Consider the following 15,244-nt stretch of genomic DNA (forward strand, 5'->3'; position numbering starts at 1 on the left):
TAGGGAATCATTGAGGGGCTAAACTCTAAATTCCCAGAGAATGGAGGAGTAGATTGGGAACAAGGTCTGAATGAGAGGGGTTTGCTGTTGTGTCCTGCTTTCTAGATCCCTCACACCAGGGTGATTAAGATATTCCTTCCTAGTGGAGAAGTGATGAGACAGGACTCCCGAGGATGGTGGGAAAATGGAGTCTGTTTATTTCAAGGGCTTTCCTCTTTTTATAATGTAACAAAAACAACTCTGAGTAGATAGGACCCACATAAACAACTTGCTATGTTGTTTGCCACCTGGTATCACTCTTCCACCTGTTATCACTCTGCTTCAATCTCAGCACAGGTTGTCACCACCCCCTGATTTCTCAGGAAGGCGGAGAGCCCTTAAGGGAGGTGGGACCTCGAACCAGACATTATCAGCAGGTTCCCTCTGAGCTGAAGGGTCTTATGCCTTACCCAGAGTTTCCCCACTGACTGTGACCCTCTACAGTTTGCCTTGGCAAGAAGGGCTCCCCTTTCCTGAGACCCGAGGTGAGGAGAGAGAACCGAAGCTGCTCAAGGAGAATATGATCTCTTTTCTCAGTATAGGAGGAGACTTGGGGGCCTCTCCATGAGGGGAACGGAAGAGGTTTGTGAGAAGAGGTATTTTGTCATAGCTACTGTGGGAACAGGGGGTGTGAGAAAAATACAGATGGATCTCCTTTCCCTTCCTCAGTAATCAGTCAACAAAGTACAGTTTGCACAAACTTGGTAGAGCTGGGGGTGCTGGGTTCTGATGAGGTGCAGAGGAAGACTGTACTATCTTTGATTTTGTAGATGAGGCTATTTTCTGGTGGTTAATAATTGCAGTCCTATCTTTGAAATGTTACTTCCTGCTACCCACGTCATGCCAGGGGCTTCATAAAGAAGTTTGATATCTCTGAGAAGTGTTGGCTCATCGCATGCCTTTTAAAATGGTAGCTGTTGTGCTGACCCTGCATGCTTCTGTCTTGGTGTTCTAGCTTATGTTAAGGTGATCGCTCCAGCTACTGGTACTTAGCCATCTAGGTGGAAACAAGCTTGAGTATGTTCATTTTGGAATGAAGGTTATAGGTGCTTGGTTTAGTTTCGTACATAAAATATACAGCAGTGATTTTTTCCCACCTTGGTCATTTTGTTCTCTCCTTAGCCTGAGTTACACTGAACAGCAGTGTGAAGTGAGGGACCAGAGTCTGCTGGAAGCAAATCTGTTGGCAGTGACAGCTGACAGAGAGGGAAGGGCCTGGAAAAACTGCAAAAGTCCGTCATGTCCCAGGCCATTAGGCTCGGGTTCACATGACTCCATGACTAAGGTCAACCACAAACATTTGTTATTTGTCTGCTGTGTGCAAGGCATTTTCATAGGGACGGGGATACAGAGAAAGAAACCATTTCTTTCCTCAAGGAGTTTACCACTGGGATATATGTATCCCAACTCAACTCAATATGCATTTATGAAGTATCTAATGTGGGCTTAGAATTAGGGATACAAAGAAAGTTCATTAATAGTCCTTCTTCTGATGGTTGAGACAACACCCTTGCAAACAGCTATCCTCAGGAAGGCTTTAAGATTAAGGAAGACTGGAAGAGACTTTTTCTGAAGGTGGGTCATAAGCTCACCCTCGAAGGAAGGAACCCAGGGAGAGAGACTAGGCCGCTGAGATGAGAAAGGCCTGGAACAGCCAGAGAAAATGCAGAAGTTGGAAGGTTGTGTCTGATGGCCAGTCACCATATTGCAGTTATTGCACAGGATGACTCGGCTATATTCTAGAATACCATCATCCTTGTTAGTAACTTTGGCAAGCATCGTTTGAATCCTCATTCATGCAGCACTTATACCGAGTACCAATGTTCCTAATGATGCCTTTGGATCTTTGAGAGCCAATTGAGATAGATGCTGTCTCCTCTGATCCAAAGATTTGGAGGTTGGGCTGGCAGTGTGCAGACCTTGAGTGGTCCTCTCGGGCTGGAGACAGTGAGCCACACATCTGTTATCCAGGAAGTCTGGACACTTTGGGCCAGAATGCCTGCAGGGGGATGGCTTAAACCAGGGCACCTTGATAAGATTACTTAGTGAATTGTAGAGGGATTATGGTCAGTTGGTTAGTCAAAAAGTCCTCCTTACTGTGCTAGGGATACAGAGGAAAATGATCCAGCCCCACCTTCAAGGAGTTTACATTCGATCTGAAAACAACATATGTCCATGTAAATATCTACTATGTAAATTCAGGGTTTTGTTTTTTTTTTTGTTTTTTTTTGTTTTTTTTTGGCAGGAAAGTGCTAGATCTGAGGAGGACATATATGGTCAGAAGAGGCCTCAGGGAGTAGTCCTTGATCTGAGCTTTGAAAGAAATGAGGAATTTTAAGATTCTCAGGTGACAAGGATGGAATGTTGTGTGTGAGGATCAGCACGAGGTCCAGTTTGGCTGGACTGCCCGGTGAGGGAAGGGACATAGACGGCCAGGTAGATAGAGCTGGCTTGCGAAAGGGTTTATGTATAAGCCAGAATTTGTAGTTATCTTAAGGAACCTCTAGAGCTTATTAAATGGGAGTGACATCTCAGGGCTGTGCTTTGGGACTGCTGTTCACAGCTCTTAGGGAGTACTTGATTGCTTGCACTATGTATTGTCTGATTTTTCTTAGCCAAACTCCTAGAAAAAGCTGGTGGTGCTGGTTCTCTCTCCTTCCTCTCCTCTCATTCATGACCTCATCCATCACTCAACAGAAACTGCTTTCTCCAAAGTTAACAGGGATCTCTTAATGGTAAAATCCAGTGCCCATTTCTCACACATCATCCTTACTGGATCTCTTTGCATTTGTCCCATCCTCTCGAACACTCTTCTCCTCTCTGAGTTTTCTTCTTGGTTTTCTTCCTACATGTCTTGACTCCTTCTTATCCAGGCTTACTGGAGGTGTGTGCCAAAGCTCTGCCTTTAGCCTTCTTCTCTCGGGGAAACTTTTTTAGAAAAGCTAGGAGCTATCTGGAGGCAGCCAGGGGGCCCAGTGGAAGAATGCTGGGGCTGCAGTCAGGAAGTCCTGAGTTCAAATTTAACCTTCAGATAGATTACTCAACCTCAGTTTCCTCATCTGTAAAGTGCCATAGTAATGTCATTATTTATTTGTAAAATGCCTTTCAAATCTTAAGACATAATATAAATGCTAGCTATCCTTGAAGATGGTGGTGATTTCATTTATCAGTTCGATGCAAATGACTCTCCGATCTTTGTATCGGAGCTTGATCTCTTTACTAGTTCTGTGCTCACAGCTCTTGAATATTTCTAACTTGACATCATGTTGGGAGAAGGAGAGTTTGGGTAAGATTGGATCTGCCCTGAAGGAGCTATTCTAGTTTTGGTAGGAGGTCAAAGTACCAACATAGATACTTAGGATAAACAGTATTACCTGACATTGCAGGTATGCACTATATATATATCTCAAAAGTGCAGTGTGAAGTCCAAGAGAAAATGTTTTGGGGAAAACTTTCTGAAAGACATGGCCTATGAATTAGATAGTATAACCTGGGTAGGAATTGAATAGGTGAACAGTAAGGAAATCTAAAGGGCCAGCTGTTTAGACAAATATCTAAAGGTTTGGGGGCAGGAAAGCTCGATTCAGGGACAGCAAATGAATTTTAAAATGAATGTTGTTTCCCTTGAAAATTTTCATTTTTCATATGGAATAATATGTGTGTATGCACATGTGTTTGTGCTCATTAAGCAGGTGAAAGAGCTCCTGGATAGAGCCACAAACCAGGGAGGCAGGAAAATAAGCATGGCTAGTTCTCTGCTTCCCTCAAACTGGGAGCAGCCCGGGGGGGGGGGGGGGGGGGGGGGGGGGCAGGGCAACTGTTTGTATTTTCCAACATCATCAGCCTTAGCATCTTTAGCCTAGTATTTGGAGAATGGGCAGCACAATTCATTCCTTTTCCTCTTCCTTCCCTCCCACTCCCCAACAACATTCATTCCTATATACAAAGCAGGACACATAAAACTTGAGTGTGGCCCCATCCACTTTGGTTTCCTGGGTGTCCGTCACAGCCAACTGTTCTGGTGTCCTTGAATTCCCGTGTGGAAGAGGTCATTTATTGTAGTTCCTCACTGGGTTTCTCCATTAAATTGTTTGGTCTGGGTGTGTTTTCATTTTCATTTTGTTTTATTTTGTGAGCTGAGCTACCTGCCATTCCTCATATTATAGTCTACAACGAACCAGAGTCCTTTGAGCAGCAACTCTGAGAGCATTAAAGAAAGAGTGAGGAAGCAATGGTATTGGTCATCCATATCTGTATTATTTTAATACAATTTATTTTAACTAATATATTCATGAGAAAGGTGGGGGGGGGAGGGAGGGGAGAGAGAAAGGAAAAGGAATTAGAAATAATTCTGCATTATGGGCAGGAGAGTCCGTGGTACCCTGTTGCTTTTAGAGATTTTGGATAGCAAGAGGACCTGCATAAAAGAATTCTGAGAAGGAAGTCAAAGGGTGTTCTTCCTGTTCCACCTTCTGTCCCCTCCCAATGCTAAGGTGTGATTGGGCTTAAGTGATGTTTAAGGCAGAAAGCTGTTTGGGGAGTGGGTGGATGCTTTATAGGGCAGGCTTAGGACTGATCACAAATTGAAAACATGTGCCTGGTGCATGCTGCCTAGTTTAGCGGGAGTAAAGGCATTTTTTAGTGTAATAAATAGCAATTATTGACTGAAAAGACTGGAGGGAAGTCGGTATCAGGACTGGGAGGGAGCCTAGAACTTGGAATGTCAGGGCTGAAAAGGAACCTCAGATTATGGAATGCTTTCCTTCTGTACTCGCCTTGACTCATACTGGTTCTTTGATCCTGGCCAAGTCATTGAATTGTACCCCAGACAACTCTCTAAGGTTTTAAGGTATAGAATAGGGGCCTATCCATCTGTACCAGTAAAATTTCCACTGTACAAGAGATCCTAGGAGACTGGAGGCTCATTGAGCCTGTCAGAAAAATCTTGACTCTCAGGAGTGTTTTAGAGACTCCCTTGAACAGACAACTTTGCCTGTCAGGGTCACAGCATTAATGAATGGCTCTGGACAGCTTGAATGACCCAGAACCTGTTATTTTTCCTTATTTAGGAAAGTGGGGCTATGGTAGCAACCTCCATCTTTTCCACTAGGCACTATCTGAACCAAATGAGTGAAAGCACTGTGGAGGTAATATTTACTGAGAGTATTATGATCAGTGGCATTATTTCTAGTCATAGAATTTGGTAGGTTAATGCCTGTTTTCCCGATTTCAGACCTTAAATTTGTGTCAATATTTCCAAAGTATTAGTTCTCTCAGACTAGATTCTAGTTTGTCTAACATAAAACTCCTTTGTTCTTTCTATGGAATTCAAAACCTCTTTTTTCTCACCTATACTGTGTTGGGTCCTTTTCACAGATAAAGCAGGAAAAGGAGACAGAAGCCTTCTGTGTAGCTTGCAGTCATGCCATTCCCATTTGGAAAATCTCATAAGTCTCCAGCAGACATAGTGAAGAATCTGAAGGAAAGTATGGCAGTTTTAGAGAAACAAGACATCTCTGACAAGAAAGCAGAAAAGGTAGGTATTTGGCTTGATTTTACGTTTGTGTGGTTTTTTTTTTTTTTCAAATGTATACATATTTGTACAATTATCTTGCTGCATAAGAAAGATCAAATCAAACAGGAAAAAAATAAGAGAACATAAAATGCAAATGAACAACAACAAAAAGAGTTATATTGTGAACTATAGTCAGTTCCCACAGTCCTCTCTCTGGGTGCAGATGGCTCTCTTCATCACAAGACCATTGGAACTGGCTTGAATCATCTCATTGTTGAAGAGAGCCACGTCCATCACAATTGATTATCCTATAATCTTGTTGCCGTGTACCCATGATCTCCTGGTTCTGCTCATTTCCCTCAGCATCAGTTTCTGTAAGTCTCTCCAAGCCTCTCTGAAATCTTTCCGCTGGTCGTTTCTTACAGAACAATAATATTCCATAACATTCATACACCATAACTTATTCAGCCATTCCCCAATTGATGGGCCTCCATTCAGTTTTCAGTTTCTGGCCACTACGAGAAGGGCTGCCACAAACTTTTTTGCACACGTGGGTCCCTTTCTCCCCTTTAAGATCTCTTTGGGATATAAACCCTTTAGAAACATTGCTAGATCAAAGGTTATACACAGTTTGATGACTCTTTGGGCATAGTTCCAAATTGTTCTCCAGAATGATTCAACCAACAATATATCAGTGTTCCAGTTTTCCCACATCCCTTGCAACATTCGTCATTATTTTTTCCTGTCATTTTAGCCAATCTGAGAGGTGTGTAGTGATACCTCAGAGTTGTCTTAATTTGCATTTCTCTGATCCGTAGTGATTTGGAGCATCTTTTTGTATGACTAGAAATGGTTTCAATTTCTTCATCTGAAAATTGTCTGCTCATATCTTTTGACCATTTTGATTTTGTTTTGACTGTATCACATATAAACATGAAATTCTGGGGTGGTTCAGAAACTTTGAATTCCAATTAGACTTTATTCTGGCTTAACTTTTAAATCTTGTAAAATTATTTTCAAATGATAACCACAGGATTTTCTTATCTCATATTAGCTCAATCATTTTTGTATCTAAGTTGTGTTGTCAGATTGGGTTTTATGGCATATTTTATTCTATATTTCATTCAGTGAAAATGATGGTCCTTTTTCAATCCCCATTGATTTAGGACTGGCCTATATTTTCTTGAAGAGATTCTCAAAGCTCTTTAGTATTTTATTCCATAATTTGGGATGATTTGCAGTTCCTTATTCTGACTTATGATTTAGATTCTCTTTTTAAAAAGCATTATTTTCAGTTAACAAGCATTTATCCACCCCATCCCATTTCCCCCCCAAACAAAAGAAAAGCCTTATTAAAAATTGCATAGTCAAATAAAATAAATTCTTTCTGATCATGCCCCAAAATATCTGTCTTTTAACACACTTTGAGTCCTTTCTTCTCTGTCAGAGGATATAGCTCTTTGGAATCACGGTTCATAATTACATTGATCAGAGATTTTAAATGTTATAAAGTTGTTTTTATTATTATATAGAAGATTCTTCTGGTTCTATTCACTTGACTCTAATCTGTTCAGATCACTTTTTAATTATCTTTGAAACTGTCCATTTGGCACCTTTGGCAAACATTTGTTTCCCAGTTTTACGTCTTGTTTGATATTTAGAATATTAGAAGATCGCCTAACAAAGCTAGTTCTAAGGATATATTGGTCCAAGAATCTTATACAATATTTGTGGAAAACCTAAGGTTTTTTTCCCCTTCTACGAAATGACAAAAAGAAACAAGTAGTGTTTTTTATTCTTTCCATCAGGTGTTCTTAGCTTTTTGTGTGTTTTTTTTAACCTTTGATAGCCGGGTAAAGCCTATGAACCTTTTCTGAAAATTATGGTTTTAAATTCATGTGATGTAAAATACATAGGCTTTCCGGGGGGAGATATATATATATATATATATATATATATATATATATAATTTTTCCCCCCCATTCAGTCTCATGGACCCTAAATCCAAAGGGTCAATAGACTTCAGATTAAGAACCTCTATTCTACATCCCTCCCTTATCAGTTATGTGGTCTGTCTGCCTTATATTTTTTATCAATCATACCTTTAGCATGTACATAGATTTTATCATAAAGATATTTTAGAAATGCGAGAGTAAGCATGAAGGTCATTAACTGCTGATAACTAACTCTAAAGTTGACTTCTTTTTGGTGGAGTGGATAGAATTCTGTCTGTGAGTCTTCCTAATTTGCAGGAGTCTTCTCTTTGAGATATCTTGAAAATCATCTCTGGGTACCTTGAAAACACATTTTAAAAAATTACTGTTGCCTAATAAGAATTATGTAGAAAGATAACTCAGTCCAAGATATAAATTATATTTATTAATAATATGCAAAAATTTTGGCTGTTCTTACATCAGGTGCCCATGGTTTGGGGGAATTTTTCTTCAGCTGTATTCTTAAAGCAATTATTTAACAATATCCATTGTGGTAAGAATACCCATCCGGATTAGCATGTAGGGAAGACCAGTCCTTTCCCTAAAAGTGAGAGAGCTCTGGCCCAGGAGCTTCAATGCATTGGTGGCACTGCTTCCCACTTGTGGATGGGTATAGCAGAGGCCGGCCCCAGCGTCAGGGTGCTGGAGTGGTCAGCCCTTGCCCCGTTTCCTTACCACATGCATTGTCTCTATGAAACAACACACCCACCTCAGCCACATTCTTCATGTTCCTTGCCTTGTTGAGTGTCTTTCATACTATGACTAAGTAAACATCCTTTGTTGACTGTTGAATGGTCTGTCCATAAGTGTTTCATTTCCTCATGATCTCAGATCTGACATGCAGCGTCAGCCTGAGTCAGGCCTAGCCCACGATAATTTTTTTTTTCTCCATTTTAAGCTTGTGTAGTAATCAAACATTAATCTCGAGTATAAATCTGTTGATAAAATCTTAATCTCAGGTAACTTTCCTTTTTAATGATAAGTAAAAATCAAGTAAAAAAAAAAAAGGCAGAAAGATCAATTGTTTCAAAGTCATGCTTAGCATTATACTTATGATTATAATAGTAAAGTATAAGAGATAGTATTTTATAAAAATGCTTAAATGATACATTTATTCATGGATGAACTCGAAATATTTAAGAAAAATATTTCTGTAGATTTCATGTAAAGAAATGGTGAGTCAAGATTTACAAACGCTTTGTGCAATGCACTCAGATTTGTAAAGTACTATATTTTCCTCCTTCTAGAAATATTAAAAATGTTCAACTAGAGCAGAGTGCAAAGCAGAAGATAATTTTCTTTTTTCTGGACCTTATTCATCTTTGAATGCAGCTTAAGATGGCATTGACTTTTTTGACAGCCATTTCACTTTTGACACCTTAAGCTTATAGTAAATCAGAATCCCCAGATCTTTACCCAGGTACTCTTGTCTTTCACCTCCTGCACTTGTGGGATTAATCTTTGAACAAAAAATATAGGACTTAGGCTCATTAAATTTTTTTTCATCAGACTTGGACTTTGTTGATTGTTTTTGTTGTTTGTCCTTCATTCTCAAAGAGGACCATGAAGTTGGAGAGGTGGTGCCATGATGCAAATGAATTGGATTTGAGGGAGGACTGTGGGAGGTCACCTGATCCTCTTTCCCCTCTAGAGTCGGCTGGATCCAGTGGTCAGATAGAGATCAGGAAAGCTGGAGATGGCCCGGGGTGCAATGGGAAACTTTGGCCTTTTTAAGCAGACATCTGCTGGACTCAGTTTGAGGCCACACCCAGTCAGTGATTAAAGCTAAGTAGCAATTATGCTACAGAATGTCAAGTATTTTTTTTAAAAGGATCCTTATTTGTTTAGCTCTCCCCTGTAGCTTTATGTCATCTACAGATTGGATGGGTCTACCATCTTTGATTTCATACAGAAGTTAAACATTACAGACCCCAAAACAAGTCTTTTTGATACTCTACTAGAGGGTTCCTTCCAAAGTGACATTGGCCTAAGGAGTGGGTCTGATCATTCATCTGGTTGCCAGTTTCCTCTAATGTAGATTCAGAGAGCCCTGTTCCTTTTAGGAAGAGTATGAGAAGTTCTGTCATATTTTGTTAAATCTTGACATATATATTCTGTCTTAAGCTTTCTTGGCCTGCCAGAAAAGGAAATGGACCTGACTCATTCTTGACAAAGCGGTGCTGGTATTTAGTGATTAGCAGTTTCCTTTTCTAAGTATTCACTAACTAGGAATCCAAGCCAAACTCACTGGCCTTTAATTTGCATAATGCATTCTTTTTCTTCTTTGAAAATTGGTTATTTGACCTTTTTCATATTATTTAGTACCTCTTTTTTTTTTTTTCCCCTGTATCACTGATTCAGTAATAGATTTTATTTTTATTTTTATTTTTTTTTAAGTGCTAGGAGAAATAATTATTTGATTGCAGGGCCTGCTTGACCATCTTTTGGCTTATCTTGAATTTTAACTCTGTTAGCCATTTTTGTTGTATTTTTTCCCACTGTTAGAAAAGCACAGAAGTCTTCATTACATGTAAAACCATTTTTTTTACTTTTTTTTTTAAACTTTTGAGTTCCAGAGTTTTTAATCTTTCTCTTCACACTGATGAAAGTAAACTCTGTATGACCTGAGTAAGCCCTGTAAAATTATGTAAAATCACCAAAAAATGTCTCCTTTGCTCTACAAACTCAAATGGTCTTGCATCCTTTCCTTTCACCTGTCCATAGTTTTTGGTAGTTTTCCTGGCAATGTATATTCAATAGTTCTTTGTTTTGGTTTGATGTTAAGGCTGCAAGTCTGGAGGGATTTTTTGAATGTACTTGATTGCTAGTACACTAGAGAGGGGGAGTCCCTTTCCAGCAGCTGCTGTTTCTTTCAGGGGACAAAAAGGAAGGGCAGGGAAGTCAGTGCCTTGAGCTCGGGTCATGTGCTGAGGCCAAGAATAGATGAACATTTGCCTTCAAAAGCCTGCCTTTAGTAGTTTATCTTTGGGTTATATGAATGACTTTGCTACACAAGAGAAGTTAGAATAAATTGGTTCATTGACTCATTTCTCTTCCCAAATTTTTGGCACAGTTTGGCTCAAAACAGATCAAGGATAATAAGCAAATTGAGTAGTTTTACAAGTGTGCTAAAATTTACTATGTAAAACCAAGTTAAAAGGGTTTGTGCCAGGTAGAATGCATGGTCTTAGAATAACATTCATCTTTCTTTTAAGTTATGTGGTGTGTCATCTTTTGAAAAATATTTTCATGAACAATATCTTGATTTTTCACAAGAATATTGTGTGATTAACCAGGCAAATAGTATTGTTCTATGTTACTGGTGAAAGGTTAGAGATTCAGTGACTTAGAATCAATCAAGTCACTAAACAGTTATTGTTGTTGTTCAGTCATGTCCGTGATCCCATATGAATTTTCTTGGCAAAGGTACTGGAGTAATTTGCACTTCCTGCTGCAGATCATTTTATAGGGGAGGAAACTGAGGCAGATTTGTCCAAGGTCACCCAGTTTTCAGTTCTTCCAGATTCCAAGTATGGTACTTTATCCCCTGTAGCGCTACCTAGCTGTCCTGCATTTATTAGGCACCTACGAAGTGCCAAGACAGTAACGGGGCCCAGGGGATAGATTTGTCTTGAGTTCCAGGCCAGACCCAATGAGGACTTGAAGAATCGGGCATGAACGAGCGGGCTGAGCGCTGGGCGTAGGCAGTTAGCAGCAGGCACAAGATGCCTAGAGCTTTAAGCTGCCAGTCTTTTAATAAGTCAAAAGTGAGGTCGTTTTGCTTTTAATTAAGGTCAGGGTGGATCAGACAGGGATTCTTTTACTGTGTGTGTGTGTGTGTGTGTGTGTGTGTGTGTCTGGGGGTGGGGGAGAATGCACTTTCAAAATCACGTTTCAGGCGTAGGTATTTTATGTTATGAATAGTTGTTATAGAAGAAATTGTACAAATAGTTGGACCTGAATTCTGACAAGCTTTGTGAAGGAAGCCAAAGGCTCTAGCCTGTACCATTCTTCTTACCCCTTATTCTTTTAAAGTAATGGTTCCTTTGTTGTTTAACTATCCTTTTTTAAATGAAAGGACACACCTGATATATTAGATTTTTATAATTTACTCCCTAACATCTGAGTGTTGGAATTTTCAATTTTAGGACACTGACTTTCTGTGCTTATTCTTTACTATTATTCATTTTCTTTTTCATTGCATTTAGATTTTTTTAAAATTATGAACTTAATTTAATAATAATTAAAAAGTATAAATGTTTTCATATACCAAAAACAACAGAAAACAAGAATTGTTTGTGAAAAGAGGAATCTCCTTGAGATCTTTTTATTAAGGATATATTAAATTTCAGAACATAGTGACAACACCCTTTTGCTTTTGGATGCCTTTCCCAAGTTCTTTTTGTTTATTCACTCATTTTACCAGAAAATCGGTACATTGACAAAGAAGATAATTTGGGTGGGGAGGAAGGAGAAAGGAAGGAGGCTTTCAGAACATTCATCGATGACTCATGATACTAAACTTGTTTAGAATAATCTTAGGTACCTACAACAAGTTTATTAATAGGAGCTCTGCTCTTTTAGCTCAGAGGACTAAAATACTCAAGTATGAAATAGCCTTCTAGAGCTGATATATAAAGAAAATTCTCTCCTATTAATATGAAATATCTATTTTTTCTTGAAATAAATGTTTTACATTCATTTAAGTATTATCCTTGGTTCAGTAGCTTTTCTAGTCTAGTCTTACTCGCCTAATGACCACTATTTTGGTAATGAATCAGTCTTAGGATAAGTCTTCAATAGGAGATAAAAACTTTTGCTGGCATCATAGTTAAAGCCTTTCCAGCTTGGTGTTATGGAATATTTGAGTGCTTTGTTAGCCTAACCCCAAAAAGCCAGTGTTGTCTTTGTCCCACAGCAAAGTCTTTTGGAGAAAATGGTGTCAGTTTCAGCCCCCATGAGCAGAAGGAGTGGTTATGGATCCATCACAGTATCATCATGCATATTGTCATTGAGATCCTTGCCTTTTAGATGAGTTGAAAATCATTGACATAATTATTGGTTGTGGTCAAAGCAGTTAGGAGCCAGGGTGTACACTGGCTAACTGAAGACAATAGACAGTGTAGCACCTAAGGACTTTTTTTTTTTTTTTTTTTTTTTTTTTTTTTTTAAACCTGAAAGGACTATTAGCTGTACTTTAGTTCCTTCATTTTAGAAATCTAAGCTGGATGGACTTATTCCCTTTTTTCTCTCTTCCTCTCTTTCTCCTTCTGCCTCTTTCCTCTGCCCCTTAACGTAAAATTTGAGAGTGGAACTTGTGTCTTGATATCCAGCCCAGTTCTCATTAGCATCTTTAATTTAAAATTCTCGGGTTCAGTTCTAGTTCCTTGTTTCCTTTTCTAGGATCTTGAATTTAGTGTCTCAGAGGACTCTAGAGGCCTCCTGGTCCACTTGTGGTTCAGGAGATGGAGCTGGGATGAAACTCCTGCTCCTAGTTACACCGGCAGAGTCAGAATTCAAACTCTGGTTTCTAATCCAACCAGATGAGGCACTGATCATCATGTAAGGCTGAGCTCCCACCAGCTAGAGCCTCCCACCAGCTAGAACTCTTAGGAGTCCTGCCCTTCTTGTGAACACAGACACAGGACAGGAGTTTTTGGATGCCATTCCTAAATGGACTGAACCTTTGGTGGGGAGGGATCAGCATTGAAACAGGAGAATCCCTTTGTTCATACGGCCTCACAGAAGCATCACACCCCTCTCTGCTGGGCCATAATGGCGATGCCTTTGCTAAGGCAGATGGACTTTGGAGCTACTTGGGGTTTTCAGGCTGTTCTAGGTGGGTGTGGCTCCCCACTACATATAGTTTTGTTTACTTCCTGTTCTCCATCTGCATCCTGAGCCCAAAGAGATTTCTCTGTTACCAGCCTTGGCAAGTCTGTGGTGCTGACACATCTCCCCAAAGTCATTTTGTTGAGAATCAGACTCATCACCTTTTCTTCCCTGAAATGTCTGCCATCTTCTCCTGACTGGCTGTACTCAGGCTGGGGAGGACAGAGCACTGGATGAAGGCAGAAGCTGGGCTTTGAAGCCTGCCCATGTGACTATAAAACACGGTCCCTTTCCTTTCAAGTAAAGGAGCTAGACTAGATGAACTCAAAGGTCAGCTCTGAATGTAAGCCCCTGTCTAAGTCCTCAGACTGGCCCCTTTCAGATCTTGTCTCAGGGTTTGTGATCACCTTGGGAAGCCAAGAAACCACTCCCGGACTCAAGGTTTTCCTTTTTAAAATGACACAATTGTACTAGCTGATCTCAGAGTATCTCACCAACTCTGTGGGGCTTGTTACCATACTTGAATATTGGACTCATCTTTTTGTAATCCTCCCTATCCCCTGCTCTTAGTGTCCAGTCACAATCTTTTACCTTTGCAGGAGCACATCTCCCACTGTCTTCTTTTTCTTATTCTTAAGCTGTGGCGGTCACTTCCAGGCCTTACACAGCTCAGTCTGGTAGATTATCATGAAGTCAGATGCTCATATTTAGCATTTAGCAGAAACAAATTTACCTAGTCATGAATATGAAAGACTATTCAGTGAGGATATATCCATTGGCTTGGTTAGCTAAGGTTCCCCCTTGTCTTCTTTGATTAGTAAGGCAGGATTCAGTGACTCGTGAGAGTCCACATCTAAAGGACTGGCCCCAGGTGGGCTATATCCTCTTTTTTGTCCCTCAAGTTTCTGGGCCAGCTTTTCTTATATTTTAGCTAAAGAACTAGACAGATCTACTTGGTAGGAGATCTTAATGGTTGTTGCTTCTACTATACTCCCTCCTTGAGGAGGAAGGGAGAGGGTCCTCATAGAGGTTTTCTGGAACAGAGATTAAAATATAATTGGGGAATATTCAACAAAATAAAAATATACTAGGTCATGGATGATGTTCATGTATGGTTTTATGAGTCAATGTGTGATCCACAAGGACCTCTATCTGTAGTTTAGTAGCCCTCATTTCTGTTAGACGCCTCTGGTCTAGAAAGCTTTCTACCACTTAGAGGGCTTTAGGATCATCATGAGGTTCTCTGAATTTGGGAGTGTGGACAGCACTGGAGCAGGGGGAAAAGCTAAGCCAGGAAGACAGAAAAAAACAAAAAAGAAGTCAATATAATGCCCCCCTTAATAGATGGACTGAATCTGGAAGAGAATGAAGATCAAAAATCTTGGGTTTTTGCTTTCTCCCATTCTTAGTCTCTGAAGCTGAGACCAGATCTCAGTAATTTCATTCACCTGGTGGAACATGACATAGCTTTTTAGTTCACAGTGTGTCTCCCAGTGTAAAGTGTTGCCCCTAAGTTAAGAGCAAGAGAAGGAATATTAATAGCTGTGGACCAGACACCAGCACTTCATACTCAGTCACTATTTCTTCATTATGGGTCAGAGATTATGCATTTTTGTGAGCAGCTATTCTGGTGTGAAAGCTTACCCTGTGTACCAATTTCCTCTTCCTCTTCTTAGGACCTTATTGAGTGATTAATAATCAAAATGTGGCCTTTTCTGAGAGGCTTCTTCATTCATTTCCAAGGATTGCAAAAATGTGTTATCGTTCTGTCTCTGTCTCTCTCATTCATAATAATGATAGTGTTTTGTTTTTCAAAAAATGCAAAGATAATTTTCAACATTTATCCTTGCAAAACCTTGTGTTC

At 39.8% G+C, this 15,244-nt stretch overlaps 1 protein-coding gene across 3 annotated transcripts in view; it reads left to right on the forward strand.

The window, feature by feature from the left end:
* Positions 1–418: 418 nt before the first annotated feature.
* Positions 419–15,244, forward strand: part of CAB39 (calcium binding protein 39) — a 49,927-nt gene continuing 35,101 nt past the window's right edge. The window contains exons 1-2 of one of the 3 annotated variants that reach the window (XM_023503750.2): positions 419–524; positions 5,416–5,575. In XM_023503750.2, coding sequence (XP_023359518.1) covers positions 5,462–5,575 — 114 coding nt within the window. In that variant the 5' untranslated portion in view covers positions 419–524; positions 5,416–5,461. Of the gene's footprint in view, positions 525–547; positions 636–5,415; positions 5,576–15,244 lie in introns of those variants that run through there. The other 2 variants (XM_031968167.1, XM_031968166.1) reach the window with 2 other exon arrangements.

Source organism: Sarcophilus harrisii, chromosome 4 (genome assembly GCF_902635505.1).
Source record: "Sarcophilus harrisii chromosome 4, mSarHar1.11, whole genome shotgun sequence".
NCBI classification, from domain to species: Eukaryota; Metazoa; Chordata; class Mammalia; order Dasyuromorphia; family Dasyuridae; genus Sarcophilus; species Sarcophilus harrisii.